Source organism: Typopeltis vanoorti, chromosome 8 (assembly GCF_054136105.1).
Source record: "Typopeltis vanoorti isolate ZY-2024b chromosome 8, IOZ_Tvanoo_1.0, whole genome shotgun sequence".
NCBI lineage: Eukaryota > Metazoa > Arthropoda > Arachnida > Uropygi > Thelyphonidae > Typopeltis > Typopeltis vanoorti.
This window is the reverse complement of record NC_143556.1, coordinates 44682348-44705384: the sequence shown is the minus strand read 5'-3', so window position 1 is coordinate 44705384 and position 23037 is coordinate 44682348. Positions and strand designations below refer to the sequence as shown.

The 23037-nt window shown below is 33.4% G+C and overlaps 1 protein-coding gene across 3 annotated transcripts in view; it reads right to left on the bottom strand.

Moving 5' to 3' along the window:
- Positions 1 to 23037, bottom strand: part of Swt1 (Swt1 RNA endoribonuclease) — a 368135-nt gene that overhangs the window by 10351 nt on the left and 334747 nt on the right. For all 3 annotated transcript variants that reach the window (XM_090396646.1, XM_090396647.1, XM_090396648.1), the window contains one exon: positions 13374 to 13444. In XM_090396646.1, the coding sequence (XP_090252772.1) occupies positions 13374 to 13444 (71 nt within the window). The remainder of the gene's footprint in view (positions 1 to 13373; positions 13445 to 23037) is intronic.

Genomic DNA, 23037 nt, shown 5'->3' with positions numbered 1-23037 from the left:
CAGCACTCTTGCTTTATATTTCTACTCATCCACTTAATTCCCAGATTTATCCTCCTGAGCTTGGTTATGCAGTCTGATACTGCTTCTCTCAAACAATCTCTGACCACTTCCCATGCACTACTGACATTCTTTCCTTGTAGCTTCTCAAGCTATGGAACTGATCCAAGATGCCTCCTAAGTTTATCATAATTACCAGCTTTACAGTTCAACAAAAACCTTTTCTTGATAGAGAATCTACATGTTTAGCAACTTCCTGGAACAAGACTGCACGATCACTCTCCCTGATTATAGATGATTGCCCATTATTATCATCAACATTTAACCTCCATGGAGTCAGAGACTCATCGTAGGAGGTACACACTATTGCATACAATGCTCATCCAACAGGGTCTTAAACTGATTCACTGTGTCCACAACACACTCAGCCAATGCATTCCACTCACCAACCATCCTCCATGCAAAGAAACCTGCTTCTCACTCCTTTGCTCACACCCTCCTTATACAGTTTCCAGCAATGGCCTCTTGTTATACTCCCCTCTCCAATTCTATGAAAAATCTCATCCATGTCTACCTGATAACAATCCCTGACCAGTTTATATGTCTCAATTATATCCCCCCCCACTCTTCCTCCTATTCACGAGGCTCTGCAACTTACAATCTCTCAATCTGTCCTCGTACTCCACATTCCAAAGACCACTAACTACATTTGTGAATCTTCTCTGTACCCTTTCCAACATATCCTCATCACCATGAAAACCTGGCGACCAAATCTGTGCGCAATAATCCATATGAGGCCTGATCGAGGTCTTATACAATGGAATCAAAACCTGTCTATTTCTGCATGTGAGGGTTCTCCACATCATTACCATTATTCGATGTGATGTCTTCACAACTTGTGTAATGTGGCCCCTGAATTTCAGGTCCTTGTCCACCATCACTCCTAGATCTCTCATCTTCTCTACTTCTTTTAAAGTTTCACCACCAAGTGTATGCTTTGCATCCCATCGTTGCTTACCAAATCTCAAAACCTTACACTTGCCAACACTGAACTGATAGTTCCACTTATCTGCCCATTCATGCAATTCATGCAAGTCCTCTTGTAAGGCATTAACTGTCAGCTTGACTGTGCATTGCTCTCCCCAGTTTTGCATCATCTGCAAACAGCTGGATATCACTAGTTAAACCCAACCCAATATCATTAACATACAAATTATAAACATACAATGACATTGTATGTTTATACATTGCATAAACATAGAATGACCCCAAAACTGACCCCTGCGGCATTCTGGTGACCATTCTCTTTCAAGATACTGCACCCCCCCATATACAACTTTCTGATACCTATCTGACAGCCAGTCACTGATTCAACACAGAAGTTTGCCATGTTTCAATTTATTTAAGAGCTTGTCATGTGGCAGTCTATCAAAAGCCTTTGCAAAATCCAAGTACATCACTATATATGCATTTCCTATGTCCAAGGTATTTGTCACCTTGTTATAGTACATAAGTAAGTTAGTGAAACATGATCTACCCTTAACAAACCCATGCTGATAACCACAGAGAATACTGCTGTTATCAACCCATTTCTGTATCCTACTTCTCACCATCCATGACCTTCACCACAACTCCAGATATACAGACCAGCCTATAATTTGAAGCTACAGCCTTATCACCGCCTTTATATAATTTTATCCTCCTTCCACTCCCTTGGAACCTGTGCTGTTACAAAATTCATTAAACAGGCATGCAAATGCTACTGCCAGTTCCCTGGAACATTCCCTTAAGATGCGTGGTGATATGTCATCAAATCTTATCACCTTATTAACATCAAGGTTATTTATTTCCTCAAATACCTCCTGCTCACGCACAATTAACCTATCCTCTCCTATGTCTTCTACACTTAAGTTCCTCATGATTCCGCCCTGATCAGGATGAAACACGCTTATAAATTGATCACTGAATACCTCAACAATGTCTTCTGCAGCAGTTACCATTTTATCACTTCCATCCCTTAATTTTATCTTTCCATGATCATTCTTCCTTCTACTTGCCACATATCTAAAAATTATCCTAGAAAGTAAGAAGAATTTCTAAATCAGGTTACTTATCTGGTCATGTTTGCAGTGAGTACTGGAATAGTCTTGGATCTAAGTGAGTGAATTGAAAAAAGAAGGCATGGAGACTAATTAAATCAACATAAAGATAACATAGATAGGTAGGATTACAGAATGCATAGGTCAAGGACTGCACAGAAAGGCAAAAGGCAACAGACACCAATTTTGAAGTAGCATAAAATTTACATAAGTTCCTAAGAAAGAGAGATAATATCTGGCATTTCTGCAATGCTGTATGCCAATAAGGAAGTGTGTGTGTGTGGTGATACAGTGATATGAATGATTGAACAAGGTTACTATGAAAAACTAAATTACATTTCTTAATATTTAATGCAAGATAAAAGATTAATTGAATGAGAGTGATTCAAAATTAAAATAAAATATAAAAATCTGGAAAATTACTAAACAATGAACAATGAACAGGATGATTTTGAAAAAAATTTAATTAGATAAGAGGTAACTGAATATGCAGATTTTTTAAAGAAGGGATACATGTGAACTATAGAGCAGAGATATGGCACTTAAACACAGCTTGGAGGAAAGTTTGGGAAACAATCAAGGGTTGTTGTTTACAGGAAGCCATAGGACTGCATTTCCAGAGTTCAGAGTATAAGTCAGGTGGGAGATATAGATGAATATGAGCTATATAAAATTTAAAATATTATCCTTTCAGGCAATGCATTCCACTCACTTCTCACTCTCCTGCTCACACCCTCCTTATATAGCTTCCATGGATGGCCTCTAGTTCTATCCCTGCCTACCTCTACTCAATGAAAATCTTCTCCACATTAATCTGGTAACAATTCTTCACCAAATTATGTCTCAATCATAATCCCTCTTCTTCCATTCACAAGGCTCTTTGCCAAATATATCCTCATCCCCTTGTAAACCAGGCAATCAAATTTGCACGCAGTAGTATGTGGTCTGAACAAAGTTTTATACAGGGGGAACCAATACCCTCTTTGCTTCTGCATGTCAATGTTCTCTTCATTATTGCCATAATCCATTGGGATGTTTCTTACACTTTTAGCAATGTGACCCCTAAATTTTAAGCCTCTATCCACCATCACTCCTAGATTTCTCATCTCCTTCACCTTGTTCAAAATTTCTCCTTTAATTGTATAATCTGCATCCCAACCTTGGCTACCAAATTTCAAGACCTTGCAGCACTTGGCAATATTAAACAGACACCTCCAATATATCTATATCTATATATATATATATATATTATTAGAATATGAAAGATAAATTGAGTGTCTGCATATCTATTATTAGCAGTAGATGGTGGTGTGTAGTTGATGGCTTGTGGCATATTGTTTATATTAGAATATTTATTAGTTTTAGTTTCATAACGTGCATTGTCAGTACTTGTGATGTGCCCATTATTGAAATTATTTTGTCAAAGTGATATGTAAAGCATTTAAAAAATTTATGTACTTACTGGATTTGAATAGTTGTATTGCTTTAAAAAATTTTATAGTTGTTTAAAATATTAAGTGTTATGTTTTGAAGAGACATCTTTCTTACGCTAATGAAATCTATGTGTCAGCCATTATACCTAACTTCTTGCTTGACAGTTTCATGGAGTGCGCATGCTCGCCAAGAAGATTGATGTGTGATTGACAGCTGACAAGGAGAGTGTTTGGTATGAGAGTAACAGAGAAAAAACATGAAGAGCGTTCGGGAGGAAATTAGAACACAAGCCGGCAGACATTTAGATTCGGAGGAAATCGAGTTTTTTTATGTGACAGTCGGAGGAAAATTAACAGTATATTCCAAAAAAGGAATCGTGGAACTATGAAGTTTCAAAGTGGAATAAGTATTGATAAATAAAAGAAAATATTGCTATAGATCATCTTAAAAGGAATATTTGAGGAAACACTAATTGGAAGATTTATAGTAAATTCCGAAAAGGGAATCGTAGAACTGTGAATTTTTTAAAGTGGAAGAGTTAAGACTGTCAAATAAGCATTAGTGAATAAAAGAAGAAATTGCTATTTTCTTTCTAAAGTAATGTTCGAAAAACTCTGATTAGGAAGTTTCATCTGTCTTAAGGACGCCGGATCTAACTATTATTTCTACTGAAGAGAAGACAGAACTGAGTCAGGAAGAATTAATGTGTGCTACATGAGTGATGAGAAAGGACCCTATGAAAATGAAGAATAAAGTCATATATTTTCGGAAAAGGGCCTTGACAGAGAAAGAAACTGGCTATGAACATTTTGACACTGTGAAAACAAAGTGTTTAGTCTAGTCTTAAGTGTAAGTTTATTTTTAAAAGGCCTTGGATCCAATTAATTCTGTAGTTAGTTATAGTTTTGTAAAATTTGTTTGAAGTCTATATATATTGTTTTTATTTTATCAAATGTGTTTATTTTGTATTTTGGTCTTGAGTCAGTGATTTCTTGGATTCTGAAAGCAATAATAAAAAAGAGGTCGTTGCACCAATCGGAGTGAATCCTTGTGCATATACAGGTACTCGGAAATAAAAAAAATAATTGTTGAACAGAGATCATCTCTATGACAGGATAAAATAAATAAAAATCCTTTCTTTTTACAATGGCGCAGACAAACTGGATTAATATTAATTAAAAATCTTTATAATATAAACAAGATTAAAATAATTTAACAATCTTTTCAATTAACAATAGTGCAGTCAACAGGATAGGATTGGTTATGACTTGACTATTTTAGAATCCAAAAAATAAATCTTGACTCAAGTAAAATGGCTACAGGAGATTGCATTTCTGGTAGTGAAGTTTCTTCAGTTAAAGATGAAGAATTTTTTAAGTTTGTTAATCCAAGTTTTGTAATACCTTCTTTCTCAGGAGATAGTAGTGAAAGCATAGAAATATTTTTTAAATATGCAGAAAAAATTAAAGATTTAGGAAAATGGTCAGATTTTCATTTGTTGATTATACTTCGTAATAAATTATTGGGCAAAGTCAAAAGCATTCTTAAACACATCTCCTTTACTGAGAGACACTGACAGTTATGCAACTTTTAAAAGTTTGCTAATATCAGAATTTTCAAGTGTAAGAGAATCAGGGCCTAACATTTAGAATATTCAACAGTGCATTCAAGGTAATAGGGAGTCTGTTTCAGAATATTATCATAGACTTTGGAGCATTGCTCATAAATTTAATGTTTCGTCTGCTGTTTAATCATTTTAGGCATGGCCTTAAAGATAATTTGAAAGAAACAGCATACAAGAAAAGGTTAAAAATCTTGACCAGTGTTTTCAACTTGTTAAGGAATAGGAAGAGAGACTTAGAGATATATTTCATTCTGCAAATAATAAACAATCATTACACTGAAAATAGTAAACTCTTTTCAGTATAATAAAACTCATTCTCCTAACATTGTGGCTGCAGATAAAGTGAGAGAAGGAAAGTTTCAAAAATTAAAAGGTGCTAGGAAAAAGAAACAGTCTAAGGAAATTTCTGTAAATCTAACAGAAAATTTTCCAGAATCTGATTCCAAGGTACAATTACATGATTTGGGAAAATTAGAGGAACTGAAAACATTTCTTAATGAAGAAACAGAAAGACAACAGAGACCAATAGTAGAAGGGCAGGAACTTCTGTTTAAGATGATATCTGATTTGACAACATCCAAGAATCCTACAGATAATCAATCTTTCTTTTGTAAATCCTAATAGTATTGACAGGAATAAAACATCTCAGAGGAGATATGTTCCAAGATGCTTTAGATGCAGTAAACCAGGTCATTTTGCTAAAGACTGTTATGTTAGGGATAAATCTTGTTTTCAACATAAGAAATCAGAGAATAAAGGAAAATCTGAAAATAATTATTATTCCAATATTATACTGGCAAGGACAGAAATGTCAAACTACTCATTAGACATGGGTAAAGCTAAAGACAGCTCCAACCCTAAAAGAGAGTTTGATGTATCATTAGCTCCTTATGCTAATGGAGGTAATCCTTTGACAGTTCTACAAGGATTTATTGAAGATGTGCCTTGTGAAATCTTACTTGACACGGATGCACATATTTCACTCATTTCTTATAGTTTGTTTAACAGAATTAAATCTATAATTCCAAATGACATTTCAGTTTTAAGCTAACAAATTAAATTAAAGGGTATATTTGAATCAGAAATTTCAGCTGATAAGCAAATCAATGTTTTTATTTCAATTCCTTGTTTTCCATTGAAAGTTTGTCATCCATTAATAGTTCTCCCAGAATCATCTAATCCAAATGTACAAGTAATATTTGGAATTGATTTTCTGAAATGTCACGGTTTTGCATGTAATTTTGGTGATGGTACAGTGTCCTTGTGTGGACTAGAATGCTGTTTAGACAGGATATCAGGTGACATTGGAAAATTAGAGCAATCTCCTGAAGTTTTTAAACAACCTGATGATAATGATCAAGTGTTCAATATTGAGAGTCTAAAGAAAGATGAGAGGGAAAATAATGAGGGATTAAAAGAGAATTTGGTGTAGAATTCAATGAAATCAGCAATTACTAGTGAAGAAAAGGATAGAATTCTGAAATTCTTTAAATCTGCCTTTGAATTTTTCTCTGGTGTTTTCACAGAGGATATTGTTTCAATGTCTTGCACAAATGCAGTAGAACACTCAATGCAGATTTGTACTCAATCTCCTATTTATATTAGGCAATATCAAACTCCACTGAAATATATGGAGCGTTGCCAGAAACTACTGCAGGAATATGAAAGGGCAGGAATAATTGAGAAGTCAAATTCTCAGTGGAACAGTCCATTCATCTTAATTGAAAAGCCAAATGGAAGCCTGAGATTTGTCTTAGACTTGAGAGCCATCAATAAGATTACAAGGCCTATTGATTTCCCTCTGTGTAAAATTGAGGAATTATTGATCTGTTTAGAAGGAGCACAATATTTTACAAAACTGGATTTTAATTCTGGATACTTTCAGATCCCTTTGAAGAAAGAAGACAGAAAATACTTCGCATTTACTACTAGATGGCAGAAACATCAACTATGTTGATTACCACAAGGTGCAAGAAATTCTGCTATGTCATTCCGGAATGACATAGCAGAATCTGATAACACAGAATTAGTGAATTCTGTGTTATCAGATATGTTGGGAAATGGAGTCATCTGTTTTCAGGATGATCTACTAATCTATTCAAGGGATATAGATAGCCATTGTAAAATTCTATGGAATGTTTTAAAGAGACTAGATGAAGCAAATCTATCTTTAAAGTGCACTTAATGCCAATTTTTCTTAAAAGAGGTTGAGTATTTAGGTCATAAAATCAGTAGCAAAGGAATTATGCCAACTCAGTCAAATGTAGAAGGCATATTAACAGCTAAACCTCCTAAAACAGTTAGGCAAGTTGGTATGTTAAATTTCTATAGGAAATTTATTCCTAATTGTTCACAGCTATTGAAACCCACAAGAAGCATTTGACAAACTAAAGCTGGCATTGACTAAAGCTCCAGTTCTCATTTATCCTAAGTTTGGTGAAGTATTTTATCTTTCTGCTGATGCTTCAAATGATTGCATTGCTGCTGTATTAGAACAGAAAGAAGGAGAATATTTTAAGCCAGTAGCTTTTATAAGTAGAAAATTATCAGGTCCAGAATTGAATTATTCAACCATAGAGAAAGGAAGCACTAGCAATAATTTTTCCATTGAGAAAATTTAGATACTTATTGTTAGGACAACCTATTAAAATAAGATCTGATCACCAACCTCTGCCATTCCTAAGTACTATGAAGGATAAAAATCAATGCATAATTAGGTAGGCACTAAAACTGCAAGAATATAATATTGATCTGATTTATATTCCAGGAAAAAGAAATATAGTAGCAGATTACCTATCTAGATCTCTAGGATCTGATGATGATGAATTGTCTAGGAATAACTATTTTAGTCAAAATGAAGAGAAATCTAAAATTCATGTTATTCATAAGATGAATAAAGAACAAGGTTCACAGACAACAAGACAGTATATTAATCGTTTTAGAAATGCATTAAGAGATTTAGTATTGTTAGATGATAAATCTAGTATAAAAAGAGTTAGGAAATTAGGAAGGAAAGCTTTAGGTCCATATAGAATTTTAGAGAAATTTTCTCCTGTGAATTTTAGGATTCAAGATGTCAAAAATCCTAGTAAAATTATAAATGTACACTCTGATAGGTTAAAAAAGTATTTTTTAGGGAGTAGAAATTTAGTTATATTAGGAGACAATATAAATAGAATATTGAAGCATGAGAGTTGTTTTCCTAATACTATTTGTGCATCTCACTCACAATCAAATAGTAGGAAATGGAATAGTTTTAAACCTCATATTTCAAATACACAGCAAGGGAGAAAATTAAGAAATTTGGGTAAAACAAAACCTAGTGCAGAAAATTTTAGAAATCCCAACGTGTGCATAATTCAGATAATGTAAGAGTGATGATAATCAAACTGATTCTAACATGGATGAAATAGCAGCAGAATATCTTAGGTTAGTTAATACAGAGTTAAGTAAGCCAGAGGAATGTGAAAATATCTCTAATTTAGTTAATAAGAATAAAGAATCTCAGACACCTATAGAATTTGATTCTGATATTAATGATTCTGTAGATTTAAGGCATAATTCAAATAATTTAAGTGAAATATTTGAAAAATATAGAAATGAGATTTCTAAGTATAGTAAATTGAAAGAAGAAAATTCTGAATTATCTCTAATATCAGATGATTCTGAAACTAGTGATTCCGAAAGTGTAAATAATGATCAGCAAGAATCACATTATTATTTAAGATCAAGGAAGAAGATTTAAAAGATCTGTTAAATATAGATTAAATATTTAAAATTAAAAAAAAAAAAAAATTAGAGAAAGATGAAACTGATGTAAAAATAATCATAATTTAAAATTCTGAATATTTTTACGTATTGTTTATATTAGAATGTTTATTAGTTTTAGTTTCATAACACGCATTGTCGGCACTTGCGATGTGCCCGTTATTGAAATTATTTTGTCAAAGTGATATGTAAAGCATTTAAAAAATTTATGTACTTACTGGATTTGAATAGTTGTATTACTTTAAAAAGTTTTATAGTAGTTTAAAATATTAAGTGTTGTGTTTTGAAGAGACATCCTCATTATGCTAATGGAATCTACGTGTCAGTCATTATAACTAACTTTTTGCTTGCCAGTTTCATGGAGAGCACATGCTTGCCGAGAAGTTTGATATGTGATTGACAGCTGACAAGGAGAGCGTTCGGTAAAAGGGTAATGGAGAAAAAACAAGAAGAGCATTCGGTAAAAGGGTAACGGAGAAAAAACAAGAAGAGGGTTCGGGAGGAAATTATAACACAGGACAGCAGACATTTAGATTCGGAGGAAATCGAGTTTTTTTATGTGACAGTCGGAGGAAAATTAACAGTATATTCCAAAAAAGGAATCGTGGAACTATGAAGTTTCAAAGTGGAATAAGTATTGATACATTAAAAGAAAATAATGCTATAGATATTTTTAAAAGGAATAATCGAGGAAACGCTAATTGGAAGATTTATAGTAGATTCTGAAAAGGGAATTGTAGAACTGTGAATTTTTTAAAGTGGAAGAGTTAAGACTGTCAATAAGCATTAGTGAATAAAAGAAGAAATTGCTATTTATGTTCTAAAGTAATGTTCGAAAAAACTCTGATTAGGAAGTTTCATCTGTCTTAAGAACGCCGGATCTAACTATTATTTCTACTGAAGAGAAGACAGAACTGAGTCAGGAAGAATTAATGTGTGCTACATGAGGGATGAGAAAGGATCCTATGAAAATGAAGAATAAAGTCATATATATTCGGAAAAGGGCCCTTGACAGAGAAAGAAACTGGCTATGAACATTTTGTCATTGTGAAAACAAAGTGTTTAGTCTAGTCTTAAGTGTAAGTTTATTTTTAAAAGGCCTTGGATCCAATTAATTCTGTAGTTAGTTATAGTTTTGTAAAATTTGTTTGAAGTCTATATATATTGTTTTTGTTTTATTAAATGTGTTTATTTTTATTTTGGTCTTGAGTCAGTGATTTCTTGGATTCTGAAAGCAATAATAAAAAAGAGGTCATTGTACCAATTGGAGTGAACCCTTGGGCATATATATATAGGTACACTCAGAAAAAAAAAAAAAAAAATTGTTGAATAGAGATCATCTCTATAACAGGATAAAATAAATAAAAATCCTATATTTAAACAATGGCGCAGCCAGTAGGATTAATATTATGATAATATCCTCTATATGAACATTTTCTTTTATAAACACATCCACTTTGTCTGCAACATTCTTGATGTAAGGCGACATGATTGCATTCTTGAAATATTGTTTAAGGGAGTTGCAGAAGATGTATTAAGAATTTTTGTGGTCACCTTGGATTCAAACCATTACGTACAAGGTTGTGTCTTAGGTAGTGCAGTTCTTCATTCCTTTTAACTGATGAGCTTGATATACTGTATGCACTGACTTATAAAGTTTTGATTATGCCTATTTTTTTCAATGGATGGTGGTGTGAAATGGCATTTAAAAATCTTCCTGTTGTGGTAGGTTTTGTATACAGAAAAGGATAACCTTTTCTCCTCATCGTTTACTTCAACAAGGATATCAAGGAATGGTAATTTGTTGTGTTGTTCTAGTTGAAGTGTGAATTTTATATTGGGATGCAAGTTGTTCAAATGATCTTTGAAAGGAATTAAACTCATCTATTAAATACAAAATTAATAACGGAAAAACTCACGTAAAAAGATTGTTTAATAGTATAATTTTCGCCTGCATGTCACAGGCATCTTCAGTACATTTTAAGCTAAAATTAAACAATAACTGACAATTCCAAAAAGCGCCACATAAGTAGCTAATGTTACTTGCAATATCATATTAAAAATGAGGATATTAGGAAAGAACTTGACATTGTATGCATCCAGGAATGTGTTACAGAGTAATCTCAGGCATTATGGTCACTTAAAACTGGAGAGGAAAGATTAATATACTGTATAAAGTACATTAATCTTTAATAAAGTATAAAGTAAACCAAAACAAGTGTTCTCTGTCAGGTTGGCAGGAAAAGACCTGCAGGAAGACAAAGATATAGGTGGATAGATACAGTAAAAAGTACCTTAGAAGACAGAAATATAAGATGTGATAATGCTGGAGTCTTGACAGGGATAAGGAAGTAGTTGTGCCAATGTATAAAGATTTGACTATTGTGGTCAAATTTGGTCATCTTGTTTTCAGTGTGATGCAGAAACATTGGAGAGGGTCCAGAGATGAGTGACTAAGACAATATCAGGACTTTGGAGACATTTAAGTCAGTGAGAGGATTTTATCAGATTAATCCAGAGCAGATTATAAAAAGAGTAGAAGGCAAGAAGGGGAAAAAAACCAGATGCCATCCCTGGAAGTTACTAAGAATGTGGTGAAGAGGGGTATGAGGAGTAGTTTTTTTTACATGGAGAACTGTCAGTAAATGGAATACGTTATCAGAATGTGTTGTTAATGCAAGGAGTGTTAAGGATTTTAAGATTCGGTATGATAAATATGTTCTCAGTTGAATGAACATACTACGATGAATCTGCCGACTCCATGGAAGGTGCAATAATAATAATAATAATAATAATATACCTCTAATACTAGGCAGGTACATGGTTTCTACAAGATCACTAATTTCATTCTCCAATGTTTTTTATATATGCACTGCATTTGTTCACATTAACCTTTAATTTATTTAACTTTTTTTTAAGAACAGTTAATTCCAAACCCCATTTCACCAATAAAGAGGATTAGAGTAAAGGTATCCCCTTACTAATAAATTAATCAAAACAGAACCAGGTTTTGATTAATTATCACCAATAAAGAGGATTAGAGTAAAGGTATTCCCCTTACTAATATTTTAATCAAAACATAACCAGGTATAAGAAAGATTCCGGTAATTGGACCACATGTTTATTAAGATAAATAACAATAAAAAACAAACCGATACTTTCATCATATGGCCAGGAACAACAGAGGAACTAACTGCTTTCAAAGATTACCTGAATAATATACACAACACAAAATTTACTTTGGAACAAGAACATAAAAAACTTCCCTTTCTTGATATCCTAATAGAAGTCAATGAAAAAGATAATAAATTATCCTTCTCCATCTATAGAAAACCCACCAACACAGGAAGATTTCTTAATGCAGCCTCACACCACCACCCCTCACAAAAAATGAGTTTAATTAAAACCTTGAGAGACAGAACTTATTTCCAGCACAGAGAAACAGAGAAATGAAGAATTTCAATATTTAATCTTCAAAAAAAATGGTTATGAACCTAAAACAATCAAAAAAATCCTCAACACACATCCTACAAGCATCTCAAAAAAGCAACATTTCAAGAATGCAATCACGCTTCCATACATCAAGAATGTTACAGACAAAATGGTCAAATTACTAAACAAACATAACATCAAAGTTGCTACTTTGATGTTTTTCTACTGCTGGAAAAAATTTCAAGATTTCTACATCCCCCAAAACCTCCACATCATACTTTAAAAAATCCAGGTGTTTATAAAATTCATTGTTCCTGTGGCATCTGCTACGTAGGCCAGATAGGAAGATCAGGGGAAAATTTGCATCAACGAACACCAAAAAGAGATGCAAAAAAGAAGAGAACACAAATCAGGCCTAGCATACCATACAACTTTCAACGGCCATAATATACTCTGGCAAAAAACAAACATGTCTTACACTGAAAAAAACTGTTACACAAGGAAATTTAAAGAAGCTGCAAACATGCTTAGAATTTCAACAAATGCAACAAAAACCAGGGCCTAATTCTACACCAAGTTTGGTCAGCATTGATAAAAAAAATATACCCAAGTCAGACCTCAGACAATGTGAACATGAACAACAGAACGTGACAGCATCCAGCATTGTTTCAAACTTAGCATTGCACTGAATCTGCATTAGAATATTTAATTTAATGAACAGTTAGATGGCCACAACTGCATAGAATGAACTATTTTGAGTAATTTCTCATTTCTTGTGTTTAAACTTTTAGTTACCTTTGACCCCTGAAGATGTAAGTCAAACAACTTACGAAACTTGTCGGGTTTGTTTTTATTTTTATTTATCTTAATAAACATATGGTCCAATTACCGCAATCTTTCTTATGAACTGCTAAACCACAGAAACCTACGCCTACAATAACCAGGTATTCTGAGAACAAACTGTTAAAAATACCATTGGATGAGATTTCTAATTAAATATGAATGAAAAGTCAACTTACTTGTTAGTTTTGTTTCCACAAAATTCTTCTAACATCTCTAATGTAATTTCAGGGAATTGTGGACCTTCAATCTAGCAAAAATAATTATGTATTCAATATACTTATATAACTTTAAAATAAAAATGAACGAAATGTCTAGTTATCTAAAATTCACTTCTTATGTAATATATACTAGAAAAGGCTTTTTGCCACCATAGTTTTGACTAGACCTGTATTTATTGTGGTGGCACAAAAAAATAATAATAATAAAAGAAAATAAATAAATAACAGAACTGTATTAGTCATACCAGTAATTAATTAAACTTGTTAAACAAAACAACTAATTCATTAAATTAGGAGCAAACAGAAACAGAATTAAAGATTGATAACTTTTAATTTTGATTGTATAGGAAATGGCAGCATCATTAAGATTTCAGTCATAGCATTTATTATTGCAAGTCATTATAATTAAGTTCAGACATTTTACTATTAATTATAATACATACACTGGAAAACAATAAACAAGAGCACTTCCCAAATTTTTACAAGAGTTTCCATAGCAAAGGTCAGTAATGTTGATGCCTTCTGGGTTCGAATCAAGCATGATGGAAGTAGCTTTTCCAATCACTGATAGGAACTTGTCATTGCTTTGTCGCTATCGTTAAACTTGCAACTTCTTTTCAAGATCAATTGCTTGCCTCTTTTTCTGTGATTCTTCACTAGGTTTTTTAATTGGGCATATAAGGGCCATATTGCACAAAATATTGTGAATTATTTAACAATAAATACACAAATAACATATTTTTCAAACACAAAATCAACAGAGGAACTGTTATATCCAAGTGCTGAGGGAGGTTGCCACTGAATGCACTGTTGCTACTGCATTGTTGGAAGTTTTTTTCACTTGGCTATACTATAAATTAAAGAAATCAGAAATTACGTACTTGGTTTAATCCTTTATCCAAGTGTAAGCAAAGAAAGTTTTAGCCTGAAGTATTTTCAGGACTGGGGCAGAAAGCTAAGACTTCACATCACTTGCCTCAGTATCCCATAATGCAAAGCACATCTTCTTGTGGACATGTATAATGCTATGCATTATGGGAAGGGTCACTACACAGACTGGTTTCGACATTTATTCACGTCTCTTAGTATCACCTGTGGGTCTGGAAACCCAGAGGTGATACTAAGGTTCTGAAAATACTTCAGGAGCAAAATTTCTTTGCTTACACTTGGATAAAGGATTAAACGAAGTATATAATTTCTTAGTATCTTTAATTTATAACATAACCAAGTGAAAAAACTTCCAACAGCTTTTCTCTGATCCAGAGTAATTTGATAATAAGGTATGACGCCTTTTGGCAACTTGTAAATGAAAATATGACTTCTGCCTCACTTCAACCTTAGTATCACCTTCTGGGTCTGGCTCCCACTGAAGAGACATCAATAAAGGTCAAAACTGGTTGGTGACTTGATGAAAACATTCAAACAGAAAACCACCCTTCGTAAACATCTTGGACAACTTGGAAAACATCACTCTAAAAGAATTAACAGAAGCATTAACCCAAAGCAAAACAGGAAAGGCTCCAGGAAAAGACAATATAAACTTGGAACTTATCAAATATGCAGGACTTGAATTCTTGCTCAGGTTACTTAACTTTTATAATATGATTTGGAAAGAAGGAAAATGCCAACAAGATTGGAAAGAATCAATAGTTATATCCCCATCTACAAAAAAGGACACATCTGTAAAATTATTGTGACATCAGCTTACTTAGTACCTGTTATAAAGTATATGCAAAAATCTAAGCATATCAACTTAAACATATAGTAGACCCAAAATTAACAGAAGAACAAAATGGATTCAGAAAAGGCAGGTTTTTCATCTGCATTTACATTAAAATTACTAATTGTAAAACACAGAGAAATGAACATAAAAACACGCATTGCTTTTATAGATTACATCAAAACATTTGATAAAATTATCAGAGAAAAACTATGGGAAATCCTGGAAGAATATGAAATACCAAACCAACTCTTCAGAGCCTTATTTAATATATATATATCACAATAATAAAATATCTCTGAAGTACAATAATTTAACATCAAGCTGGAAACCAATAAATAGAGGAGTACATCAGGGTTGCCCTCTCTCACCGGTTTGATTTAATATATCTTCTTATGGTGCTATCTTTTATCAAAGGTCAGCAACCATCTTGGAGAACAAACTGCATTCTTGATTAATTTGAGCAGTTAACAACAAACTGCATCACCTTAATTTGAGCAGTTATATGCTGCTCTTTCCTGTCCACGTCTTGATGTTGTTGTCAAACCAAGATAATCTTTTTCTTCTACCAAACTAGTTTGTAGAAGTTGGTATTTGCCATTTCTCACGATGTGGCCAAAATATGATGTTTTTCATTTCTTGATTGTATGAGATCTTTGGCTTTGCCAATGGATTTTAAGACATCTTCATTGGTAATTTTTTCTGTCCATGATATCTTTAGCATTCTTCTACATAGCCACATCTCAAAGGATTCAATTTTCTTGATGGTTGTCACCTGCAATGTCCATGTTTCAACTTCATAGAGCAGAATGAACCAGACGTAACATTTCAGCATTCGGCATCTGACTTCTATGTTTAGACTTTATTGCAGAATAATGTTCTCATTTTCATTCTCATTATCACTGCCATGCAACTTCAATCCTTGTCTTTATATCTATTTCAGGATCCCACTTTTCATTAAGCCAGCAACCAAGATATTTATACCTTGACATTTGATCAATATTTTTCCCATTGAGTGTCAGTTTCATTGATGAGGTTGGATGTTTGCTTATGACCATGTATTTTGTCTTGTTGATGTTTATATTTATTCCCCATGCTTTGGCTTTCTATGTATACTCTGTCAATGAGTTTTTGGAGATCAGTGATGTTATCTGCAATTAGCATGGCATCATCTGCATATCATAGGTTGCTAACAATCTTTCCATTTATTGTGATTCTCTCTGGACATTCTTCTAATGCCTTTTTAAAGATTACCTCTGAGTATACGTTGAAAAAGAGTGGTGAGAGCACACATCCATGTCCCACTCCTCTTTTGATGTTAATATCACTGGTGGTAATGTTGTCTAATTGAATGGTAAACTAATTGACTTCAATACAGATTTCTTATTAGTCTTGTCTTTTTCGTCTAGCCTTATTTGTTGAAGGACTTCTATTAAGTTAGTGTGTCTGACTTTGTCGAACGCTTTTTCGAAATCTATGAAACACATAAAGACAGATTTCTGTTTATCTATGCATTTTTGTATCAATATTTAGGCACAGAAAAGGGCCTCTCGAGTACCAAAACCATTCTGAAAGTCAAACTGTGTTTCACTCAGAGTTTCTTCACTTTTTCTATAGATGCGATTCTCAATTATTTTAAAAAATATTTTCAATGTTTGGCTCATTAGACTATTAAGTCGGAAGTCACCGCAGGAATTTGCTTTGGGTTTCTTTGGGATAGTGATAAACACAGACTTCAGCCAATCTGATGGAAATTTGCCACTTTCATATATTTTATTGAACAGTTTTTCAAGAAGTTTGATGTTATCTGGTCTATTAATTTTAAAAATTCTGTTTACACATCATCTGGTCCACTGGCTTTTCCTGTTTTATAGCATTCTCTATTTCACATTTCAGAATAGCTGGCCCTTGTATGTTATCTCTTATATTTATAGTTTTCTGTCTATTACATACTTTATCCAAATCTGCTTTGTTCTCTTCTTCTATAACTAATTTTCCACTTTCATCTCTTAGAGACACTGTTTGCTTTTTTCTGAGTTTTCCAGAAATTTCGTTGATTTGCTTATACAGATTGAAATGGTCACGTTTCTTCTGAAGCAGTTCAATCTCAGTACATAAATTTTTCATCCAATTTTCCTTTGCTATTTTTATTTTTTTCTTGATGATGTTATGTGTTTCTGTATAGCTCCTTTGTACAAAAACCTATTTGGCTTGGTCTTTGTTTTTGTACATTCTTCATGTATCAATAAAAGAAAGAATCCCATTTGTCATCCATTCTTGTTGTTTTACATTATTCACATAACCTACTTCTCCAATACTTGTTGTTATGATGACATTCTTTAAGCTATTCCAAAGAGATTCCACTCTTTCATTTTCTTCTATATCTCTTGTAATTGAAGGTTAAGCTGTCTTGGCTCTTTTATTTATTTTTGGGTCTTTTAGTTTTTCTATACATCAATTTTCTTTTTCTTCTTTCGTGATTTTTTGGCTGATTTTAATCTAAGACGTATTTCTACAAAATGGGATTGTGGTCTGATGAGATATCTGCTCCAGGATAAGTCTTTGCGCTCTTTATACTATTGTAGAATCTTTTATTTATCAGTATATAGTCAATTTGATTTCTGACAATATTATGACGGTTATCTGAACAAGGCGATCTCCTTGTTTAATGGTGGTGCCTAAACCATGTTCTCCAACAATTTTTTCATCCCCCTCCCCTGCCCACTTTTGCATTGAAGTCACCCATCACTATGTTTATTTCATGTTTCTTTGTTAGATTTTTAAGCTCTTTTAAGTATTCATAAAATTCTTCACCTTCTTCTTCACTTTTTGTCAGCTGTGGATGCATAAGCTTGGATGATATTTATGTTAACAGGGTTTCCCTTAAGTTGTAACAGCATTACCCACTCAGAAAATGGAATCCAATTTATTACTGATTTATTGATTTCTTCATCTACTATTACAGCTATGGCATGTGTCCATGTTTGTTCTCATCATTCCCAGAGTAATACATTGTCATATTATCTTGTTGAAACTTTCCAGATCCTGGCCATCTTGTCTCGCAAATTCCGGATACCCAGTCTCTTCATTTCTCTTGTGGCATTTCTTAATTTGCCAACTTCATATAGATTTCTGACATTCCAAGTTGCTATTTTAAAAGTGGACACCATTTTGAGCCTGGAGATTCTTCACACCCCTGTCCCATTTAAGGGCCGCCAGGAACTCAGGGCCAATTGTAAGAGTTTGCTCGCCATGTTGGTTGTTCTGGAGATAAGGTAAAGCAGTAGTTTCTAAATTTGCTTTCTGCTCCACAGTATTACAGACATACAAAATATAATCATATTGCCATCTGCAAATCTCTGATCACAAGCTTTTCCATCAATATTTGGCTTCAACCTTATATTAGTACTGACAATGCTGCTTCCCACTCTCAGCTGCAGTGGCCCCAGCAGGTGCTTATTTAATGGCGGCACTACTCACCGTGTCACAAATTGTCGTTGGGCTTTGTGAGACTTTAAGTGCGACAGAATTGCCTTCTGCTCCCCCATGCCCTGATAGCTCAGTCACTGTTAGTCCACGGCTGCTTATTCGCCAGATTGTTCAGCTTATGTCACAGCTAGCTTCCATATCTGAAGGCTGTTCCCCGATCCGCCACCTGGGGACGAACCTGGTAGTAGTCAGCTCTGCTCCCGGTGCAGAGCTGACTTCACAGGTATATATTTAATATATACACAGATAAAATCATAAAAGAATGGAAGGTAACTAATGAAGGAGGATTCAAGATAAATCATAACAAGAGATTAGCTACTCTACTTTTTTTGCAGATGACCAAATAATCCATGGAAACAATAAAGATGAACTACAAAAATCATTATGCAGTCTAAATAATTTGATAAAAACATATGGTATAAATATCAACATACAAAACAAAATTCATGGACTTCAAAGATCCATGCTAATCCAATAAGAAGCAAAACAGTAATAAACAAAATCTTCTTCTTTGAGTGCCATCTCCTATCGGAGGTCGGCGACCACCTTGGCAAATTTTGAGCGATTCTCAGCTATTCTGAGCAGTCTCTCAGAGTTCATACCAGTCCACTGTCTGATATCTGCCAGCCAAGATTTTCTTTGTCTTCCTTGTCCTCTTCTTCCATTTATCTTCCCTTTTATAATCAATTGAAGTATCTTATATTTTTCATTACGAAGTAGGTGACCAAGATATGCAGTTTTCCTTCTTTTTATGGTATCTATCTAAAAGTTCACGTGATTTCCCCATTTGTTTCAGTACTTCCTGATTAGACGTTTTTGCTGTCCATGGGATTTTTAACATTCGTCTGTATAACCACATCTCAAAGGCTTCAAGTCTTTTTATTGATGTTGTCTTCAAGGTCCAAGTTTCTGCACCATACAGCAGTACAGACCATACATGGCATTTAACCATGCGTACTCTAAGCTCTAAGTTTAAACTGCGGTTACACAGTGTTGATTTCATCAAGAGAAAATTTTTTCTTGCTATTTCAATTCTAACTTTTATTTCCATTTCAATAAACAAAATAACAGAGCAAATAAATACATTAAAATATTTAGGATGCACAATGTCATATGAAAATGAAGCTGATATACAACCAAAGCTACCAAACTTTTTAAAAGTAACAGGCATTATAAATAAAATTTTTAAACCTAATTATGTACGAAAACACACACAATAAGAATCTACAATACAGTAGCTAAATCTACCTTACTTTATGGCAATCAGATATGGACAATAAAAAAGGCAGATGAAAAAAGAATTGAATCATCCAAAATGAAATTTTTGCACAGAACTGAAGGAGTCACAGTAATGGACAAAATGAAAAGCACCGAAATCAGAAATAAACTTGGAATTAAATGAAATTCCAAGTTCACGAAACAGTTATTTACTATAGAGAAAATTGGAAAGAACAAACACTGAGAATGAACAGAAGCAGAATACCTAAATAAATTCTAAATTACCACCCAAAAGGTATCCAATGCAGAGGAAGACCCTTAAAAAGATGGAATTGAGTTCGGAACAGGCTACTTGGCCTGTGCCAGGAAAGGAAGACGAGAAGTACAGGAAATCATATTCTGTAAAATTATGTGTAAGGTCCATGTAGTAAGAATTAACACCTTTGTTTTGACAACACAGCATTAACATTTATTTTTTTAAAACATCACCTATTAAAATATTTATATAAAGAATGATACTAAGGGTGAAAAAAGTTTTTTGTGAATGAAAGAGTTTGAAAACAAGAGCCTAATGTTAAGATCCAGTGGAACAAACATAAAGAAAATAATGCTGATTGATTAATCAGCTCTGAGATATGATGAAGTTGTTTGCAACAAAAAAATTCAAACTCCTCGGTGGACTAAAGAAGCTAAAAGCATGGAAAAGAAGAGATCATATCATAAGTTCCTGGCCAGAACAACAGCAAGTATCTTCAGAAAAATGTAAGAACATGATGCTCTGTGCAAAAGTAGCTCAACAAAAGTCTGGAAAACGCTGATAAGAAGTTATATATCATAGAGTATGAAAAAAGCCTAGAAATGGAGGATAAATTATTATAAAAGGATTAGACATGACAAAAAAAAAAAGTAACACAAAAGTTAATGATAAAGATATTTTGGATGCTGTGAGAAACTACTTTGAAAGACTAAAAGGAAATAAGTAGTAGAAATATTCAAGAGGAATACATTCAGGAGATATTGCTTTGAAAAAAGGTAGGTCCTGCCTTAGTAATTTATTCACATTTTATAATAAAGCAACAGCAGAATTAGATCATGGAAATGTCTACACCAGGCATTCCCAACCCTATGCCTGTGGGCACCATGGCACCCATCGACCAATTTGTGTGTGTCTGCCGCTGTTCAACCGTGTGCCATATAGTTTTAAATAATCACGCAACAATTCATGGCATGCTATATGATGCATGCGTTAATGACACATGACCAGTATTAAATGCATACGATGCAAAGTAGATGCGCATTCGAAGTTGTTCATTATTTGTTGCTAGTTATATGCACATAATTTTAACGAAGTCTTGTACTTAAATTTTTGAATTTTGATTTTTAATCCTAAAATGAGTGAATCAAGTAAAAGACAACGAACCTATAATTTTAACACTGACTGGGAGGAAACATATTGTTTCCTCCCAGTCAGTGTTAAAATGGAATTCTTTAAATTTGGAGTTGCAAGGAAAAGATAGATATGTCGCTAAAATGACAGGCTCCATAAACTCATTTAAAGCAAAACTGGATTTGTGGATATCACACCTACAGATGGGATCTCCCGTTCATTTCCCAAATATGAAAAAAATGGTAGGCAATAGTGAATTTCACTTGTCACCATTTGTTAAACATCTTCAAGTGCTTAAAGAACAGTTTGAAAAGAGATTTTAAGGAATTTACTATCATCGAGCCAATGATCTCCTTTTTAATCAATCCTTTAGCTTGCCAAGTAAATACAATGGAAATAGCTGCATGCATTGCAAAGCTTCTTCAAGTAAATGCTGAAGAACTGGAGTTAGAAAGTTTGGATCTTCAGAATGACATTACGCTAAAATCCCATATAACAGATGAAAACTCCTGGAATCTAGTGGATAGAAAAAAGTTTCCATTCTTGAAAAGAGCAGTGTACAAGATAAAATCATTTTTCGGTTCTACATACCTTTGCTAATCATTGTTTTCAACCATGAATATCATAAAATCAAAATATAGATCACGACTCACTGATGAGCATCTTGATGATTGTTTAAGAACTGGAATATCATCATATTCTTCTAATTATGAAGCACTGGCTAATGAAATGCAATGCCAAAGATAACACTAACTTACACATATATATATATTTAAATTTTTATATAATGTAAACTTTTAAGTAATAAAACATTTGATTCTAATGTAAACTTTGTATGTATTCATTTAACAAAAGAATTCAAAAAATTTGCTTGAAAAAATAGATGGTGCCCATCACCCTACCGGCATTTTAGAACGTGTGCTAGGAAACAAAAAGGTTGGGAACCCCTGGTCTACACCATGATAGTGACTAAACAATAGTTTTGCTTTGCAGTTCATGTTTCAAAGTTATTCCATTAATACGAACTTTTGCATATATCTTTTTTTTTTCAATGTGATATTTATTTTTATCCTGCTCAAAACTAAATGAAGGTTACTTATTATTTAACAGTACTTATGCACTGTTATCAAGCACCAATCTGGAGATATAATCAACAATATGTTGTCAAAAGTATTAGAATACCTCATCAAAAGCACATATATTGCAAAGAATAAACAGCAGATGGAGTAGAACTTAATAACAGAACAGGACAATAGAATACTGGAAATGAGTTTCCAGTATTCAATACTGGAAATGAGTAGGATGTTGTGATTAGACTTGCTATCATCTGTTTTCACTGAAATGAGAAAAAGTGGATCTAGCAGTATTGGCCTACCCAGTGTATAAGCAGGACTATAATATCTTAACCATAAAGCATGCTGGAAGTATGATAGTTTGAAGCTGTTTTTGTGGTATGAAACTGGTTCAATGATTTTTTTTATCAGTGATGCCATGTGATAAATAAGAGAGGTGTAAATGCTGAACTTATGGAATTCTATGTTAAAGAGGATAACAACATACCTCTAATGGACTAGCCAGCTCACAAACCTAATCTAAACCCAAATGAACACCTCTGAGATGAAATAAACACAAAAAGCTTGGTAAGTGTAGAACAACATGTGATAAATCATTGGTGGAGACTAATACCACTTATAGAACTAGTCTTGAATGAAGAATGTAGGTTGATTTTGTTCCCATGAAACTTATTAGAAATCCATGGAAAGCAAACTTTCATGCAGACTAAATGCTGTGATACAGAAAAAAGTGCG